The sequence below is a fragment of the Bufo gargarizans genome, chromosome 6 (genome assembly GCF_014858855.1).
Source record: "Bufo gargarizans isolate SCDJY-AF-19 chromosome 6, ASM1485885v1, whole genome shotgun sequence".
Taxonomy (NCBI): domain Eukaryota; kingdom Metazoa; phylum Chordata; class Amphibia; order Anura; family Bufonidae; genus Bufo; species Bufo gargarizans.
The window spans coordinates 377403099-377424141 of NC_058085.1; the positions used below are offsets into that span (position 1 = coordinate 377403099).

The 21043-nt window shown below is 43.6% G+C and overlaps 1 protein-coding gene across 1 annotated transcript in view; it reads left to right on the plus strand.

Annotated features, from left to right (window-relative positions):
- Positions 1-21043, plus strand: part of LOC122941832 (pancreatic lipase-related protein 2-like) — a 124539-nt gene that overhangs the window by 29417 nt on the left and 74079 nt on the right. The window contains exon 5 of the mRNA XM_044299291.1: positions 3702-3827. Coding sequence (XP_044155226.1) covers positions 3702-3827 — 126 coding nt within the window. The remainder of the gene's footprint in view (positions 1-3701; positions 3828-21043) is intronic.

Below are 21043 nucleotides of genomic sequence, written 5' to 3' on the forward strand. Positions count from 1 at the left end.
AAGAGAGATCTTTAGATAGAATGGAACTTACCATTCCATTCTCCCCCTTTTGGGCTGAAGTGGGCTAGTCCTATTTACTACCAAGGGAGGAAGAAGTGTTTAGTCAGTGGCGTCTGAGGCAGTTATGCCAAGATGTAGCAGTGAGGGGAAGCCCCCCTCCTGCAGCAGTAGTCCCTGCAGAGGGAAGCAGCTTATAGAGCACCATGACTCCTTATCGATTTACGGATGGAGCATTGCGAGGGGGTCAACAACCAAAGTCACCCCACTCCAGAGGTATTAGAACAGTCCTAAACTCCAGCTGCCAGACTAAAGCTGAGTTTAGCACAGCAGAGAGAGATAAAGCAGAATACTCATGTTTGCCTGGCCTTTTATGCCAAAACCTGCTGGAACCAATAACAAGCCTGACTTTTGTCTGAATGCAAAATTATTCAAGTAAAGCTGTTGAACGTTATAAAGTCTGGACTCAACTTGTTCTCTACCTTCACCGTTATTCTCTCCTTTATTGCTTTGGAGCCTAACCCTGGGGAGCAACAGTATCCAGGTAGGAGCACCATGACACCCACAGAGACTGTTAAGGCTGCACCACACCACTCGGCGGTCTTAAAAACCTGGGACACAATCGGCCCTGCGGGCAGCACATTGCACCTATAGTACATGGGTCATTAGTCGCTATAGTACTCAGGTCTTTGGTCCTTATAGTCCACAAGTCATTAGTCCCTATTGCACAGGGGTCATTAGTCCCTATTGCACAGGGGTCATTAATTCCTATAGTACAGGGGTCATTAGTTCCTGTAGTACAGGGGTCATTAATTCCTATAGTACAGGGGTCATTAGTTCCTGTAGTACAGGGGTCATTAGTCCCTATAGTACAGGGGTCATTAATTCCTGTAGTACAGGGGTCATTAGTTCCTGTAGTACAGGGGTCATTAGTCCCTATAGTACAGGGATCATTAGTCCCTATAGTACAGGGGTCATTAATTCCTATAGTACAGGGGTCATTAGTTCCTGTAGTACAGGGGTCATTAGTCCCTATAGTACAGGGATCATTAGTCCCTATAGTACAGGGGTCATTAATTCCTATAGAACAGGGGTCATTAGTTCCTGTAGTACAGGGGTTATTAGTTCCTATAGTACAGGGGTCATTAAACCTATAGTACAGTGGCCATTAGTCCCTATAGTACAGGGGTCATTAATTCCTATAGTACAGGGGTCATTAGTTCCTGTAGTACAGGGGTCATTAGTCCCTATAGTACAGGGGTCATTAATTCCTATAGTACAGGGGTCATTAGTCCCTATAGTACAGGGGTCATTAGTTCCTGTAGTACAGGGGTCATTAGTCCCTATAGTACAGGGGTTATTAGTTCCTATAGTACAGTGGCCATTAGTCCCTATAGTACAGGGGTCATTAATTCCTATAGTACAGGGATCATTAGTTCCTGTAGTACAGGGGTCATTAGTTCCTGTAGTACAGGGGTCATTAGTCCCTATAGTACAGGGGTCATTAATTCCTATAGTACAGGGGTCATTAATTCCTATAGTACAGGGGTCATTAGTTCCTGTAGTACAGGGGTCATTAGTTCCTGTAGTACAGGGGTTATTAGTTCCTATAGTACAGGGGTCATTAAACCTATAGTACAGGGGTCATTAAACCTATAGTACAGGGATCATTAGTTCCTGTAGTACAGGGGTCAATAGTTCCTGTAGTACAGGGGTCATTAGTTCCTGTAGTACAGGGGTCATTAGTTCCTGTAGTACAAGGGTTATTAGTTCCTATAGTACAGGGGTTATTAGTTCCTGTAGTACAGGGGTCATTATTTCCTATAGTACAAGGGTTATTAGTTCCTATAGTACAGGGGTCATTAAACCTATAGTACAGGGGTCATTAAACCTATAGTACAGGGATCATTAGTTCCTGTAGTACAGGGGTCATTAGTTCCTGTAGTACAGGGGTCATTAGTTCCTGTAGTACAGGGGTCATTAGTTCCTGTAGTACAGGGGTCATTAGTTCCTGTAGTACAGGGGTCATTAGTTCCTGTAGTACAGGGGTCATTAGTTCCTGTAGTACAGGGGTCATTAGTTCCTATAGTACAGGGGTCATTAGTTCCTGTAGTACAGGGGGGTCATTAGTTCCTGTAGTACAGGGGTCATTAGTTCCTGTATTACAGGGGTCATTAGTTCCTGTAGTACAGGGGTCATTAGTTCCTGTAGTGCAGGGGTCATTAGTTTCATGTAGTACAGGGGTCATTAGTTCCTATAGTACAGGGGTCATTAGTTCCTATAGTACAGGGGTCATTAGTTCCTATAGTACAGGGGTCATTAGTTCCTATAGTACAGAGATCATTAAACCTATAGTACAGGGGTCATTAGTTCCTGTAGTACAGGGGTCATTAGTTCCTGTAGTACAGGGGTCATTAGTTCCTGTAGTACAGGGGTCATTAGTTCCTGTAGTACAGGGGTCATTAGTTCCTGTAGTACAGGGGTCATTAGTTCCTGTAGTACAGGGGTCATTAGTTCCTGTAGTACAGGGGTCATTAGTTCCTGTAGTACAAGGGTCATTAGTTCCTGTAGTACAGGGGTCATTAGTTCCTGTAGTACAGGGGTCATTAGTTCCTATAGTACAGGGGTCATTAGTTCCTGTAGTACAGGGGTCATTAGTTCCTATAGTACAGGGGTCATTAGTTCCTGTAGTACAGGGGTCATTAGTTCCTATAGTACAGGGGTCATTAGTTCCTGTAGTACAGGGGTCATTAGTTCCTGTAGTACAGGGGTTCATTAGTTCCTATAGTACAGGGCTCATTAGTTCCTGTAGTACAGGGGTCATTAGTCCCTATAGTACAGGGGTCATTAGTTCCTGTAGTACAGGGGTCATTAGTTCCTATAGTACAGGGCTCATTAGTTCCTGTAGTACAGGGGTCATTAGTCCCTATAGTACAGGGGTCATTAGTTCCTATAGTACAGGGGTCATTAGTTCCTATAGTACAGGGGTCATTAGTTCCTGTAGTACAGGGGTCATTAGTTCCTATAGTACAGGGGTCATTAGTTCCTGTAGTACAGGGGTCATTAGTTCCTATAGTACAGGGGTCATTAGTTCCTGTAGTACAGGGGTCATTAGTTCCTATAGTACAGGGGTCATTAGTTCCTGTAGTACAGGGGTCATTAGTTCCTGTAGTACAGGGGTCATTAGTTCCTATAGTACAGGGGTCATTAGTTCCTGTAGTACAGGGGTCATTAGTTCCTATAGTACAGGGGTCATTAGTTCCTGTAGTACAGGGGTCATTAGTTCCTATAGTACAGGGGTCATTAGTTCCTGTAGTACAGGGGTCATTAGTTCCTATAGTACAGGGGTCATTAGTTCCTGTAGTACAGGGGTCATTAGTTCCTGTAGTACAGGGGTCATTAGTTCCTATAGTACAGGGCTCATTAGTTCCTGTAGTACAGGGGTCATTAGTCCCTATAGTACAGGGGTCATTAGTTCCTGTAGTACAGGGGTCATTAGTTCCTATAGTACAGGGCTCATTAGTTCCTGTAGTACAGGGGTCATTAGTCCCTATAGTACAGGGGTCATTAGTTCCTATAGTACAGGGGTCATTAGTTCCTATAGTACAGGGGTCATTAGTTCCTGTAGTACAGGGGTCATTAGTTCCTGTACTACACTGGTCACTGTTAAGGACTTTGTGGTTGTCTCTGCTCCTTTCTTCCAGGTTGTCAGTGCCAGAAATCACTCCACGTTTAATGAATCCAATTTTGAGTGCAGAAGAAAGTCTGTGTTCATTGTCCACGGATACACGGAGAAGGGAAGCGACCCCTGGCTGGTGGACCTGTGCCAGGTAAACATGTAGTAGATGTGGTCCTGACCTGTCGACTATCAGTACCTAAAGTGTCCCAGGACTGAGGTAGACATCTTCAGTTCAGAGAAGCCCCAACATCTGTGATCCCCGCGGACCCACTCTCAGTCACAGACTATTGTAGACATTCTGGCGATTATTAGACAAGCAGTGACGGAAAGGGTTATTGCACTGTGGCCTTCCTCTGTTATTCCTTATGGAAATGTATCAATACATTATCACCTTCCTTCTCTGCATGGTGTGTACTGACTAGAACAGGGGTGGACAACCTCCAGCACTGCAGCCGTTGTAAAACTACAAATCCCAGCATGCATACTGGCTCTGCTCTTCTAAGAACTCTCATAAAAATGAATGGAGCATGCTGGGAATTGTAGTTTCACAACAGCTGGAGTACTGAAGGTTAGTGATGTTCCGAATAGTTTGCCGGCGAATAGTTCCCGGCGAACATTGCTTTTTCACGTACGCCGCTGCAGGCGAACATATGCGATGTTCGGTCCGCCCCCTATACATCATCATTGAGTAAACTTTGACCCTGTACCTCACAGTCAGCAGACACATTCCAGCCAATCAGCAGCAGACCCTCCCTCCCAGACCCTCCCACCTCCCGGACAGCAGCTATTTTAGATTCATTCGGAAGCTGCAGTCACAGAGAGAGGAGGGACAGTGCGGCTGCTGCTGCTGATCTAATAGGGAAAGCGTTAGCTAGGCCAGTGTTCTGTGTCCACAGACTCATCTGCTGTAAGGACAGCGTCCTGACAGCATCCCAAAAAGCCCTTCTCAGGGCTGGTACATCAGTCTGCTTTTTTTTTTTTTATATATATATATTGCAGTTGCCTGGCTGCCGGTGTGTGAGAGGCTGCAGGCTCAGTCACAGACAGCACTGTGTGCACCATCCATACAGGGGGTGACAGAAAATACCTTGCAGATAAAAAAAATAAATCTATTTAATATTTTTCTGTGATCTAATCACATCAGCAAGCCCGTGTGTGTCAGGCCCACACAGACTGTATTGTGGCCACTGGCTAGTGGCTAGGCCTCCACTCATACCGTTACAGGGTGTCACTCACTCAAATACCTTGCAGATAAAAAAAATTCTATTAAAAAAATTTCTGTGATATTTTCACTTTTGCAAATTGCAAGCCGTGTGCGTCAGGCCCACACAGACTGTACTGTGCCCACTGCCCACAACTTATATAGGGTGGCACAGTACCTTGCACGCATAAACCACTTATCTAAAAAAAAAATGTCAGGCAGAGGCAGGCCACCCCGCAGGGGCCGTCGTGGCCGTGGTGCTCTGATTTCCACTGGCCCTGGAATAATGCCCAGTGTTCAGAGGCCACGTACCCTGAACCCAAAAAATTCTGAGAAAATAGTTGACTGGCTTACACAGGACACCCAATCTTCAACAGCTTCCGCTAAGAACCTTGATGCACCATCCTCCTCCAGCTCAGCTTTGGTCACCACTCTCCCGCCCGCCGCCACCACCACCACCACTGCCACCACAGCCGCTTCACTTGATCCCTCAGAGGAGTTATTTACACATCAGTTGGATGAAATTAGTGATGCGCAACCATTATTGCCAGAGGATGTGGATAACAGGGATATGTCTCAGTCAGGCAGCATTACACACATGGACGTACAGTGTGATGATGATGATGTTGTACCCGCTGCTGCTTCCTTTGCTGAGGTGTCAGATACAAGTGAAGCGGTTGATGATGACGATGTGTCCGTGGATGCCACGTGGGTGCCTGCTCGAAGAGAAGAAGAACAGGGGGAAAGTTCAGATGGGGAGACAGAGAGAAAGAGGAGACAAGTTGGAAGCAGGGGGAGGTCGTCGCAAGGAGCTAGTGGCACAGTCAGACAGCATGTATCGGCACCCGGGGTCAGCCAGACAGCACGCCAATCAACGCATGCTGTGCCACCACCAGAATGCCGTCATTGCAAAGCTCAGCAGTGTGGTATTATTTTTGTGTGTCTGCCTCTGACAACAGCGATGCCATTTGTAACCTGCGCCAAAAGAAACTGAGTTGTGGGAAATCCAACACCCCCCTCGGTACAACTGCTTTGCGAAGGCACATGATCTCACATCACAAACGCCTATGGGATCAACACATGAGTAGAAGCAGCACACAAACTCAAAGCCACCATCCTCCTCCTGGTCCAGCATCTTCAGCCACGTCAACCACTGCTGTCCTCCTTGCCCCCTCTCAATCACCCGCCACTCCGCCTCTCACCTTCAGCAGTTCCATCTCATCTGCCCACAGTCAGGTGTCTGTAAAGGAAATGTTTGAGCGTAAGAAGCCAATGTCACAGAGTCACCACCTTGCCCGGCGTCTGACAGCTGGCTTGACGGAACTCTTAGCCCGCCAGCTTTTACCATACCAGCTGGTGGAGTATGAGGCCTTCACCACAGTAGAAGGTACCCGGACAAATTTTTTTTTCAAATAAGGCAATCCCAAACCTCTACTCAGTAATTGAAAAGGAAGTCATGGCATCTCTGGCATACTGTGTTGGGGCAAGGGTACATCTGACCACTGATACCTGGTCTGCAAAGCACGGTCAGGGCAGGTATATCACCTACACTGCGCATTGGGTCAACCTGCTGACGGCTGCCAAGCATGGAATGCGTGGCTCTGCAGCAAAGTTGGTGACACCGCCACGACTTGCAGGCAGGCCTACTGCCACCTCCTCTACTCCTCCTACTCCATCCTCTTCCATAACCTCCTCGGCTGAGTCCTCTTCTGCAGCGGCGTCTGGCTGCACATCAACTGAATCCCCCCAGCTCCCCAGGGGCTATTCCACATCCTGGATATGACAGTGTCACGCTGTCTTGGGGTTGACTTGCCTGAAAGCAGAGAGCCACACCGGACCAGCACTCCTGTCCGCCCTGAACGCACAGGTGGATCAGTGTCTGACCCCGCACCAACTGGAGATCGGCAAAGTGGTGTGTGACAATGGAAGCAATTTGTTGGCGGCATTGAATTTGGGCAAGTTGTCACATGTGCCGCGCATGGCACATGTGTTGAATCTCATCGTACAACGCTTTGTGTCTAAGTACCCAGGCTTACAGGACGTCCTCAAGCAGGCCAAGAAGGTGTGTGGCCATTTCAGGCGTTCCTACACTGCCATGGCGCACTTTTCAGACATTCAGCACCGAAACAACATGCCAGTGAGGCGCTTGATTTGCGACAGCCCGACACGTTGGAATTCAACACTCCTAATGTTCGACCGCCTGCTCCATCAAGAAAAAGCCGTCAACGAGTATTTGTATGACCGGGGTGCTAGGACAGCCTCTGCGGAGCTGGGAATTTTTTTGCCACGTTACTGGACGCTAATGCGCAATGCCTGTAGGTTCATGCGTCCTTTTGAGGAGGTGACAAACCTAGTCAGTCACACCAAAGGCACTATCAGCGACCTCATCCCATTTGTTTTCTTCTTGGAGCGTGCCCTGCGAAGAGTGCTGGATCAGGCTGTAGATGAGCATGAAGAGGAAGAGTTGTGGTCACCATCACCACCAGAAACAGCCTTGTCATCCTCGCTTGCCGGACCTGCGGCAACGCTGCAAGAGGAGTATGAGGAAGAGGAGTCAGAGGAGGAATGTGGCTTTAAGGAGGAGGAAGACCAACCACAGCAGGCATCCCAGGGTGCTCATTGTTGTCACCTATCTGGGACCCGTGGTGTTGTACGTGGCTGGGGGGAAGAACAGACCGTCAATGACATCAGTGAGGAGGAGGAACGGGAAATGAGTAGCTTGGCATCCAACCTGGTGAAAATGGGGTCTTTCATGCTGTCATGTCTGTTGAGGGACCCTCGTATAAAAAGGATGAAGGAGAACGACCTGTACTGGGTGGCCACGCTACTAGACCCCCGGTATAAGCAGAAAGTGGCGGAAATGTTACCGAATTACCGGAAGTCGGAAAGGATGCAGCAGTTCAAAACCAAACTAAAAAATATGCTTTACACAGCTTATAAGGGGGATGTCACAGCACAACGGGAATCTAACAGGGGAAGAGGGGAAAGTAATCCTCCTCCTACCACGACCTCGGCGGCAAGGACAGGACGCTTGGCAGCGGCTGCAAGAATACCTAATTTTTCAGGCCTCTAGTGCTGCACTGTGGCTGCAAAAACAAAACAAAAAAAAGGCACATACATGTGTCAATTCCCCTTCGTGATCGGCACCTTGTTGTGGTGAAGGGGCTTGCGTATCACAATGAAGCGATCATCTCCTCTATGAGTGTGTTGGCAATGTTGCCACACCCCAGATAAGGCCGTTGCTTCATTATGATCAGACTAAAAGCGATCGGCTGGATAATTTTTCATAGAAAAAACATTATTTTTCTTTTTTTTTTTTAAGTTGTATGGGTTTTTAATACATAAAAAAAACTATTAGGAGACTTTATTATTAGAAATAATGCAGACAATTTAAAAAATCCCCATCAATTCCAATACAAAGCAAGTACAGAGCTCAGAACTAAATTATTTCGGGATGTCGTTAATTCGACGATGATTAATCAATTCGACACACGTCCCCGGATAGGGGACGTCACAGGGATTAAACTGATGAGAATAGTACTACAGAAAAATACCACTCATATCGGGTGTGACAGTAAATTGCACGGCGCAGACGCAGTGACCGTGGCGTGGATTCAAACAAAGGGTAGGGAGCCAGCGTTTTTTTAACCATCTCCCCTTTCGAAAAATCAATTCAATTCACCTTTCGGGGACCCTTGGTGTTGTACGTGGCTGGGTGGAGGAAGAAACCTTCAATGCCATCAACGGGACATGGCTAGCTTGGTATCCAACCTTGTGCAAATGGGAAGTTTGCGGTTGGGCAAATGGACTGTTTGCGGTTGTTTGCGGTGCATTAAAAGGGGAGTTTGGTCTGTCAATGTCTGTGAAGCGGGCGTAACCCTTACACTACCTGATCGATACAACATCATACCTGATCGTATACACACACTGGATGTTTTAAACCACGTTGTTCAAAATTTTTTTGGATTGTTAGGTGATTTATGCCCTTTATGAATTAAAATCCAACTCTGCGTCAACTATGTAATATTCCATGGGAGTTTTGCCATGGATCCCCCTCCGGCATGCCACAGTCCAGGTGTTAGTTAGTGATGAGCGGGAGGTGCCATATTCGATTTTGCGAATATTCGATTGAATATTCGTGATATATTAGTCGAAATCGAATATTCGTAATTTTTCCAATTATCGCGAATAATGTGCGATTTAATTAATCGCGTATTGCGATTTTTCTTTTAATAGTATAAGGCAACGTCCCTATGACTAATTGACTATGGCTAGGCTAATATGTGTATTTTACGAAATTTCGTAATATTGCTCTAACTTCTTTTTTTAGAATATTACGAATATTCTAAAAGACGAAGTTAGAGCAATATTACGAAATTTCGTAAAATACACATATAGATTGTAATTTAGCTAATATAGTGCTATAATAATTTATTTTTTTCTCAATTTTTTTTTTGCCTCTTCTGAACTTAAGTTTTGTTAAAGATGTACACTATAAAAAAATGACTATAGCAGTATATTAGCTAAATTACAATCTATGTGTATTTTACGAAATTTCGTAATATTGCTCTAACTTCGTCTTTTAGACTATTCGTAATATTGCTCTAACTTCGTCTTTTAGACTATTCGTAATATTGCTCTAACTTCGTCTTTTAGAATATTCGTGATATTGCTATAACTTCGTCTTTTAGAATATTACGAATATTCTAAAAGACGAAGTTAAAGCAATATTAAGAATATACGTAAAAAGTTGAAATCACAATTTGATTAATTCAAGTTATAATAATCGAATTGCGATTTCAACTTAGCACTGCTATATTCCATATTAGGCTAGAATTAGCGAATATGGAATATAGCAGTACTAAGTTGAAATCGCTATGCGATTACTTCGAGTTATATTACTCGCATTGTGATTTCAACTTGATGCTGCTGCTGGGTCTCAACTAAACCAGGTCCAAGTTGAAATCGCAATTCGATTAATTCAAGTTATAATAATCGAATTGCGATTTCAACTTAAGCACTGCTATATTCCATATTCGTTAATTCTAGCCTAATATGGAATATAGCAGTGCTAAGTTGAAATCGCCATTTGATTATTTCGAGTTATATTAATCGCATTGCGATTTCAACTTGGACCTGGTTTACTATGGTTGGCTTCAATGGCTTGGTAGAATTTGCGAATATGACGAATGTATTCGTCATATTCCACAAAACGAAGATAACGAATGTATTCGTCTATTCCACAAAACGAAGATATTCTCCATCTTCGTTTTAGCTACCTATTCATCAACTTCGCGAATTCTAGCAACCATATAGGAAAGTTTACTATAGAGACAGGTAAGTTTAATTCGCTATGAGATTATATTACTTTGCTTTTTTTTATAAATAGAATAATTATAATAATTATCAGGTATTATAATTATTCTATTTATAAAAAAAAAAAAGCAAAGTAATATAATCTCATAGCGAATTAAACTTACCTGTCTCTATAGTAAACTTTCCTATATGATTGCTAGAATTAGCGAAGTTGATGAATAGGTAGCTAAAACGAAGATGGAGAATATCTTCGTTTTGTGGAATAGACGAATACATTCGTTATCTTCGTTTTGTGGAATATGACGAATACATTCGTCATATTCGCAAATTCTACCAAGCCATTGAAGCCAACCATAGTAAACCAGGTCCAAGTTGAAATCGCAATGCGATTAATATAACTCGAAATAATCAAATGGCGATTTCAACTTAGCACTGCTATATTCCATATTAGGCTAGAATTAACGAATATGGAATATAGCAGTGCTTAAGTTGAAATCGCAATTCGATTATTATAACTTGAATTAATCGAATTGCGATTTCAACGTAATTCTCAAATCCGACAGTACATTCTAGTATATGGAGACGTTCCCATGGTGATGGGGACGCTCCATGAGCACGGAAGTCGGCAGAAGCGGCAACGGGCACTGACTGGAGCATTAAAAAAAATAAGAATATTCGATTTTGCAAATATATAGCACTATATTCTAAATATTCGTGAAATCTCGAAATCGCGATATTCGAGAAAAAAATTTGCAATTCGAATATTCACGCTCAACACTAGTGTTAGTCCCCTTGAAACAACTTTTCCATCACTACTGTGGCTAGAAAGAGTCCCTGTACATAACAATCTTGAACAAGGAAGGCGGAGGTCCGCGTGGAGTACAGGGCTGGTTGTAGGTTAAATGGGGCCCTGGGGTAAAAAACAATAAGGCCCCCCCCCCCCACACGACACTTGCTGACTTTAACACCCCCCCCTCACTACAGAAATACAGCGCCCCATACCTCTTCCATCCAGTGACGTCTCCTCTGAACCGGCCTCTGATAGGCTGCGGGCCTTGTGCAGGCAGCCTATTAGAGGAACAGGGAAAGGAAACGCCTCTTCCTGCCCCACAGCACAGCCAATTGTATCGCTGTCCTGAGGACAGCGATACAGATGACTATGGAGATGAGCGCTTCCATAATGGAAGTGTTCATCTCCCTGTGACCGGCCGTTAGTTCCGGGCCTGCACCGGTGTCGGGTGGTGGGCTTGGGGTCCCCTAAGGACTCGGGGGCCCAGGGGCAATTGCCCCCCTTGCCTATATGGAAGGCCCTGGTGGAGTAGGAAGTTGAGGAGGCTGTAGACGTGGCAGTGTAGGTGGAGGAGGCTGAGGAGGACTCTGTCACTGACCCTGCGCCCACCAACCCTTTAACCAAGTCCCGCAAGCCCAATAACAACTCCCCCACACCACCCAAGACGGACACAGGAAGCAGAGTAGGAGGCAACAGGAGACACCGAGAAACGTCCAGCAATCCTCGGTGGCGGTAGGACTTATGCCAAATGCTTTCCGCCTCAGGCCCAGCTACCACTACATTTACCCAGTGGGCAGTTAGGGAGATAACGGGTTTAGGGTGGCCCCAACGCTACACTGGTTACCCTGGACACCATTGAGGTGTCACCACATGTTGCTTCTCTCCAGAAGGGATCGTAAGGCGTGGTGCACCCCAATGGGAAATAAGTCCAGAGAGTCAGGATCTGCATTAAACCAGGGTGCTTCTTTACTGGAGGAATTCAGGTACAAAACAATACAGGTGGGACATTGGGCTGGCTTCTCCAGTCTTCTCCCTGGCAGAAGAAGGGTTTGATGCTGAGGAAAGGCCTGAGCTAGCTGTCCCTCTCTCTCTCTCAGGAGGCTGGCATCTTGGTCAAGGTTCCACGGTCTGTAGCTCAGTAGTCTGGGTGGCACCTTGGTCACAGGGCTAGTGACCCATGGTCTGTGGCTCAGTGTCCCCATCTCAGCGTCTTCTTCTGGTCACTCATGCAGGCTGGCATGAGTCTCCCCTCTAAGCACTGGTCCCTAACTGCAGCACACTAGGGGCTTTGACTGCTCTCCTTATATACATTTTCTAGCTAGTCTGGAACATTTTAGTGGGAGGGGTGAAGTGGAGAAGCTCAGCACACACAGATACAATGTAACACTTTCCGTCTCTCATTGACTTACATTACAGCTTCAATTATACGTAATTGCAATAACAGAGCAGATTTTCAAGACAAAAACAAGTTTCCAGACATAGCAACATAGCTAAAACCAGGCATTTAACCCTTTCAGGACCAAGCTAATTTTCACCTTTCTGCCCAGGCCATTTTTAGTAAATCTGACATGCTTCACTTTATGTGATAATAACTTTAAAACGCTTTTACTTATCCAGGCCATTCTGAGACTGTTTTCTCGTCACATATTGTACTTCATGACAGTGGTAAAATTAAGTCAAAAATTTCATTTTTATTTATAAAACAATTACCAAATTTACCAAAAATTTTGAAAAATTAGCAAATTTTCTAATTTCAATTTCAATACTTTTATAATAGATAGTGATAACTCCAAAAATAGTTACTACTTTACATTCTCCATATGTCTACTTCATGTTTGGATCATTTTGTGAATGCCATTTTATTTTTTGGGAATGTTAGAAGGCTTAGAAGTTTAGAAGCAAATCTTGAAATTTTTTAGAAAATTTCCAAAACCCACTTTTTGAGGATCAGTTCAAGTCTGAAATCACTTTGTAAGGCTTACATAATAGAAATCAATTTTTTAAAAGCAAAACAAAACGTAATATTTATTGCCCTGATTCTGTAGTTTACAGAAACACCCCATATGTGGTCGTAAACTGCTGTACGGGCACACGGCAGGGAGCAGAAGGAAAGGAACGCCATATGGTTTCTGGAAGGCAGATTTCACTGGGATAATTTTAAGCTGCCATGTCACATTTGAAGACCCCTTGATGTGCCCCTAGAGTAGAAACTTCAAAATAATTACCCAATTTTGGAATCTACCGGATAAGGTGGAAGTTTTGTTGGTACTGTTTTAGGGTACATATGATTTTTGGTTGCTCTATATTATACTTTTTGTGAGGCAAGACACCAAAAAATAGCTATTTTGGCACCGTATTTATTTTTTGTTATTTACAATGTTCATCTGACAGGTTACATAGATCATGTGGTATTTTTATACAGCAGGTTGCTACGGACGCGTCAATACCTAATATGTATACTTTTTTTAGTGTCTCCATAGTCTGAGAGCCATAGTTTTTTTATTTTTGGACGATTATCTTAGGTAGGTGACGGTTTGATTGGCACTATTTTGAGGAGCATATTACTTTTTGATCGCTTGCTATTACACTTTTTGTGATGTAAGGTGACAAAAAATGGCTTTTTTTTACACCGTTTATATTTTTTTTCAATGTTGTTCACCTGAGGAGTTAGGTCATGTGATATTTTTATAGAGCAGGTTGTTACGGACGTGGCAATACCTAATATGTCTCCTTTTTTTTTTTACATTTACCACAATAAAAGCATTTTTGAATAAAAGAAAATCATGTTTCAGTGTCTCCATATTCTGAGAGCACTATTTATTTCTTGGGTGTTTGTCTTAGATAGGGTATAATTTTTGCGTGATGAGATGATGGTTTGATTGGCACAATTTTAGGGTGTGTATGACTTTATGATTGTTTGGTATTACACATTTTGTGATGTAAGGTAACAAAAAATGGCTTTTTGACACAGTTTTTTTTTTACGCTGTTCACCTGAGGGGTTAGGTCATGTGATATTTTCATAGAGCAGGTCGTTATGGACGTGGCAATACCTAATATGTATACTTTTTTTATTTATGTAAGTTTTACACAATGATATCTTTTTTGAAACAAATAAATTATCTTTTAGTGTCTAAATAGTCTGAGAGCCATAGTTTTTTTCAGTTTTTGGGTGATTGTCTTAGGTAGGGTATCATTTTTGCGGGATGAGATGATGGTTTTATTGGCACTATTTTAGGGTCCATATGAATTTTTGATCGCTTGCTATTACACTTTTTATCATGTAAAGTGACCAAAAATGGCTTTTTTGACACCGTTTTTATATTATTTTTTTTACAGAGTTTACCCGAGGGGTTAGGTTATGTGGTGTTTTTATAGAGCAGGTGGTTACCAACGCGGCGGTACCTAATATGTCCAATTTTTTTTTCATTTACCTCAATAAAAGCATGTTTTAGTGTCTCCATAGTCTGAGAGCCATAGTTTTTTCAGTTTTTGGGCGATTGTCTTAGGTAGGATATCATTTTTGCAGGATGAGATGACAAAAATGATATCCTACCTAGCTTTTTTGACACTTTTTTTTTTTTTTTTTTACGGTGTTTTCCCGAGGGGTTAAGTTATGTGGTATTTTTTTTTTGATGAGCGGCAGGTGCCATATTCAATTTCGACGAAATTCAATAGAATATTCGTTTCATATTCGTCGAAATCGAATATTCGTCAATATTCTAGTTATCGCGATTAATATGCGATTTAAATAATCTCATATTGCGATTTTAACTTAAGGCTACTTTCCTATTGGTTTGATATCTAGAATTAGCAAAGATGACGAAGATGACGAATGTATTCGTCATATTCCTCAAAACGAAGATAACAAAGTATTCTCCATCTTCGTTTTAGCTACCTATTCGTCAACTTCGCTAATTCTAGCAATCATATAGGAAAGTTGACTATAGAGACAGCTAAGTTTAATTCGCTATGCGATTATATTACTTTGCTTTTTTTTTTAAAAATTTATAGTTTAATACTTGATTATTATAATGATTCTATTTATAAAAAAAAAAGCTAAGTAATATAATCGCATAGCGAATTAAACACAGCTGTCTCTATAGTCAACCTTCCTATTTGATTTCTAGAATTAGCGAAGTTGACGAATAGGTAGCTAAAACGAAGATGGAGAATACTTCGTTATCTTTGTTTTGGAGAGGATAGGATATCATTTTTGCGTGATGAGATGATGGTTTGATTGGCACTATTTTGGGATGTGTTTGACTTTTTGATTGTTTGGTATTACACATTTTGTGATGTAATGTATCAAAAAATGGCTTTTTGACACAGTTTTTATTTTATTTTATTTTTTTACGGTGTTCACCTGAGGGGTTAGGTCATGTGATATTTTCATAGAGCAGGTCGTTACGGACGTGGCAATATCTAATATGTATACTTTTTTTATTTATGTAAGTTTTACACAATGATATCTTTTTTTAAACAAAAAAAATGATGTTTTAGTGTCTCAAGTGTCTGAGAGCCATAGTTTTTTCAGTTTTTTTCAAATTCTTGCAAGATGAGATGACGGTTTTATTGGCACTATTTTCAGGTGCATATGACTTTTGCTATTACACTTTGTGTGATGTAGGGTGACAAAAAATTGCTTTTTTGACACCGTTTTTTTGTTGTTGCAGTGTTTACCCGAGGGGTAATGCAGTATTTTTATAGAGCAGGTTGTTACCAACGCGGCAATGCCTAATATGTCTACTTTTTTTTGTTGTTTTATATTTACCACAATAAAAGCATTTTTGGAAAAAAAAATCATGTTTTAGTGTCTCCATAGCCTGAGAGCTATAGTATTTTTAATTTTTGGGGGGCAATTGCCTTAGGTAGGTGCTTATTTTTTGTGGGATGATGTGACGGTTATATTGGTACTATTTTGGTGTTTGGTGTTTTTTAGCGATGTAAGGTGACAAAATTTTTTTTTTTAGCACAGTTTTTATTTTATTTTTTTGACGGTGTTCGCCTGAGAGGTTAGGTCATCTGATATTTTTATAGAGCCGGTTGATGTGGACGCGGCGATACCTAATATTTCTACTTTTCTTTTTTTCTCTATTTTTTCTAAAATGTTTTACTTTATTTTGGGAAAAAGATGCATTTTTTTACTTGAAACTTAAAAAAAATTTACTTTATTTTTGTTGTATTGCGATGCATTGGCTGTAAGTGTATTACAGACTGCAACCAATATCATGCACTTTATGCAGCAGCTCTGACATGTCGGGGTAGTTGTGAATGAACTTCTGCACAACCAAATTCAGCACATGCGCCAAGCAAGGGATGTGCGTCAAACCGGCTAGTCCCAGGTTGTGCTAAGGTTCAGAACGTTAATGCCTCGCTTCAGGCTCTGATGGCACAGCGTGCAAACCACTCGGGTCTTGTCGTCAGCACATTGTTTGAAGAAGTGCCATGCCAGGGAACTCCTTGAAGCTGCCTTTGGGGTGCTCGGTCCCAGATGGCGGCGGGCAGTAGCAGGCGGAGTCTCTTGGCGGCGGGTGTTCTGCTTTTGCCCACTGCTCCCTCTTTTGCTACGCTGTTGGCTCGGTCTCACCACTGCCTCTTCCTCCGAACTGTGAAAGTCAGTGGCACGACCTTCATTCCATGTGGGGTCTAGGACCTCATCGTCCCCTGCATCGTCTTCCACCCAGTCTTGATCCCTGACCTGTTCAGTCTGCACACTGCAGAAAGACGCAGCAGTTGGCACCTGTGTTTCGTCATCATCAGAGACATGCTGAGGTGGTATTCCCATGTCCTCATCATCAGGAAACAAAAGTGGTTGTGCGTCAGTGCAATATCGCTGTAAATTCAGTAAATTCTGGCGGCTACTGGGACCTGAGGTAGTTGGTACACTAGGACGTGTGGCTGTGGCAGAACGGCCACGTCCTCTCCCAGCACCAGAGGGTCCACTAACACCACCACGACCATGTCCATGTCCGCGTCCCTTACTAGATGTTTTCCTCATTGTTATCGTTCACCACAACAACAAAAATATTATTTGGCCCAATGTATTGAATTCAAATTCAGGCCTTTTTTTACAGACACCTAACACTATCTGGCATCTATTTAGGTCCCGTATTACACTAATACTGGCACAGCAGTAACCACAGATTTAGCTAGATATAAATTGTAGGCCTAGTATTTAGGCGCTGGGTGACAGGTATACGTTATTGAGGATGACCCTATCAGCACCTTCAATCTAATATACCCTTTTATGGATAGATTTAAAGTAGGCCTGATACAGCAGAAACCACTGATTTAGGGAATTGCTAATTTGGGAATTGTATTTCAACCCAGAACAAAAATCTATCCTTTGCCAGACAGCAGACAGTATTACAATTGGCTGGCCTCAGCTGAAACACCAGATTTAGGGTACTGCTATTTTGGCAATTTTATTTCACCCCTCAATAAAATAGCAAGCACAGCCAAGCCCCTGATGTAGGATTTAGCCAAAAAACAACCACACCATTGAGGGTTAAATGCACTTGGTGGCAGCTTGTGCTGGCGCACCACAAGACACAAAATGGCCGCCGATCACCCCAGAAATAAGTGACTGAAAAACGCTCTGGGCAGCCTAAAAACAGTGAGCAGTTGAATAGCAGCAGTTCAATCATCCACAGCTGCAGATCGATCACTGGATGGAGTCTTTTGGAGCAGTTAATCTGCCTAATCTCGCCCTACTGTCGCAGCTGCAACCTCTCCCTACACTGATCACAGCAGAGTGACGGGCGGCGCTACGTGACTCCAGCTTAAATGGAGGCTGGGTCACATGGTGCTCTGGCCAATCACAGCCATGCCAATAGTAGGCATGGCTGTGACGGCCTCTTGGGGCAAGTAGTATGACGCTTGTTGATTGGCTGCTTTGCAGCCTTTCAAAAAGCACCAAGAAAACGACGAACACCGAACCCGAACCCGGACTTTTACGAAAATGTTCGGGTTCGTGTCACGGACACCCCAAAATTCGGTACGAACCCGAACTATACAGTTCGGGTTCGCTCATCCCTACCCGTCAGCAGCATCATCAAAAAGCATAAGTGACTGCTGCTTGACTTAGGGCTCAGCAAGGGTTGAGGTGGAAGACAGATGGCCATGGGCCGCCGGTGCCAACTCTGCTGCACTTTCAGCAGGGGATCGGGTGGAAGACAATGTGAAGTAACTGGAGGCACTGTCATCTATCCAATCTGCTACCACCTCTACTTGTTTTGGCCTCTCCATTCGTTCTTACAAAATGATGCAGAACCTCCTGCCGCCTGCGTGCACAAGAGAAAGGTGTTTCCTTTGGGCGCGTAGCTGGCACAGATCAACAACGTCCAGTGCCTGCAGCAAGAGCTCCAACACCAGCAGCACCACGACCACATCCCCAATTTGATGCTCCCCTCTATCTTTTACGGTCACCCACCAAATTGTCTGACAAACAATTGTATTTCTGTGTCATGGGTGCAAATGAGGTGTTTTGTACCCCCAAAAATGGCGACTGACTAATTGTCTCATAACAGTAAGACGGATAAAAATTCTGAGTTTTGAACCCCAATAGTGACTTTAGGTCAACCACAGAATTAACAGCCCAATTAAGTAAGGTATTTCTGTGTCACTTGTGCAAAACAGCTGTATTGCACCCACATAAATGCCTACAGGTCACCTACAGAGTTGCAGCGTCCTGTCCTTACACTAATAGCAATATGGTAGGACCGCACTTTAGGCGCAAGATCACCGTCCAGGACAGATGTATCATCAGGCTAAGAAGAAGGGGACCTAAGTACCCCCCGAATTGCGCTATTTTATTTGTTTTATCTGATGAACAATTTTCATTAAAGAAGAAATATTTATCACATCTACATCCGTCCTGACCGGTGGTCTTGCGCCTAAAGTGCGGTCCTACCATATTGCTATTACACTGACTTTGGAGAGACTGGGCTTGTCCTCCTGAAGAATTGGACACTATGGCTGCATACCCGGCGACTGGACAACTGTCCCTAATAAGTCTACAATAGTGTTGTGCCTATGCGTAGCACAACTACCTAAGGTGAGCCTCCATTTTATGTTCTATCCACCAGTACATTAATCTGGAATGTACTACCCCATGGTGCACTTTTCTGTACACGTCTCTACAGCTCCTCTGTCCCTACACTAGTCAGAGCAGATTGGCAGCGCCACGTGATCCGGCACTTATGCATGCAGGGCCACATGATGCGCCGGTCAATCACAGCCATGCCAGTACTAGGCATGACTGTGATGGCTTCCAAGTGCCCACAGCTTAAACGCTTGTTGATTGGCTTCTCTGCAGCCTTTCAACAAGTTTTATTTAAACTCTGAGCAACGAACATGGACTTACATGCCAATATCTGTGTTTGGGTTTTGGTGCCCAGTCACTGTAATGTTCATACAAACCCCAACAAGGCGGTCCGGGATCGCTCATCCCTAGTAAGACAATACTGTAAATTTCAGCTTTCAATGTATGTTTGGTCACTATATGTAAGGCTGTGTATTACATGGTGGCATTGTGTCATTCTGCTACCCAGGCACTACATAATATGTTATTTCTGCAGTGTCTGGCAGTGGATCTGTAGTGCCCTTGGGCAGGGGTACTGTGAAGTGTGGTCATTTGTGGACATTTTCCCCTGTTTCCCCTATGCAAAATTAAAACTTCTTACTTTATTTAATTTGAAAGGGTTAACGTACAAAGTTTAATACTGCGTAACTGCATTTTACATGTTGTGATATATGTCCAGTTCATTATCACTATATTTGCAAGGCTCTGTGGAAAGGGTTAATGAATACTGAGAGACTGTTAGGACTTTGAACGAGAAGCTGTTAATTTTCCACAGCTGCCATAGAGTCTAAAGAAGAGCATGTTTTGGAGGGGAAAAGCCAGACTTGTTTACCACCAAAAGCAGACGGACTGACCTTGTGACTGTCTGGTTTTAGCTCTGTTGTTATATCTGGAAACTTGTTTTTGTCTGGAAAAACTGCTGTGTCTTTGCCATTGAGCATCACTGAAGCTGTAATGTAAGTCTATGAGAGACGGAAAGTGTTACATTGTATCTGTTTGTGCTGAGCTTCTCCACTCCACCCCTCCCACTAGAAGGTTTCAGCCTAGCTAGAGATGGTATATAAGGAGAGCAGTCAGAGCACCTAGTGTTCTGCAGTTAGGGACCAGTGCTTGGAGGGGAAGACTCATGCCTGTCTGCATGAGTGACCAGAAGAAGACTATGAGATGGGGACACTGAGCCACAGACCATTGGTTGCCAGCCCTGTGACCAAGGAGCAACCCGGACTACTGAGCTAGGATTTGTCCAGGGTCCAGCCTTTTAAGACAAAGGGACAGCTAGCTCAGGCCTTTCCTCGGCATCAAACCCTTCTTCTGCCAGGGAGGAGACTGGAGAAGCCGGCCCTATGCCTCGTCTCAGGGAGGAGACTGGAGAAGCCGGCCCTATGCCTCGTCTCAGGGAGGAGACTGGAGAAGCCGGCCCTGTGCCTCCCCTGTATTGTTTTGTACCTGAATTCCTCCAGTAAGGCTACTTTCACACTAGCGTTTTTGCTGGATTCCGTTACTGATAATACAACCATCTGCATCCGTTATAAACGGATCCGGTTGTATTATCTTTACCATTGCCAAGACGGATCTGTCATTAACTCTATTGAAAGTCAATGGAGAACGGATCCGTTTTCTATTGTGTCAGATTGTGTCCGAGTTTAACGGATCAGAACCCATTGACTTGCATTGGGGGTCATGACGGATCCGTCTTGCTCCGCATCCCAGGACGGAAAGCATACTGGTCTGCTGCTGTTCTGTGGGTCTATGTGGTGTAGGTACTTGTGCACTTGGCAGCACACCTTATGGGGTCATCAACAAACCATACTGCACAGAGAGGTGTCTAACGCCGTTATCCTCAAGCTGATACAAAACTAAAATCCTCATCACAAACAGGTTGTCAGGACTTGATAAGAGTGGTAGTTTTGCAGCAGCTGGAGAGCCACAGGTTGGGGTATATTGGTCTAATCCAATGCAAGGACTAAGAAAAGTGG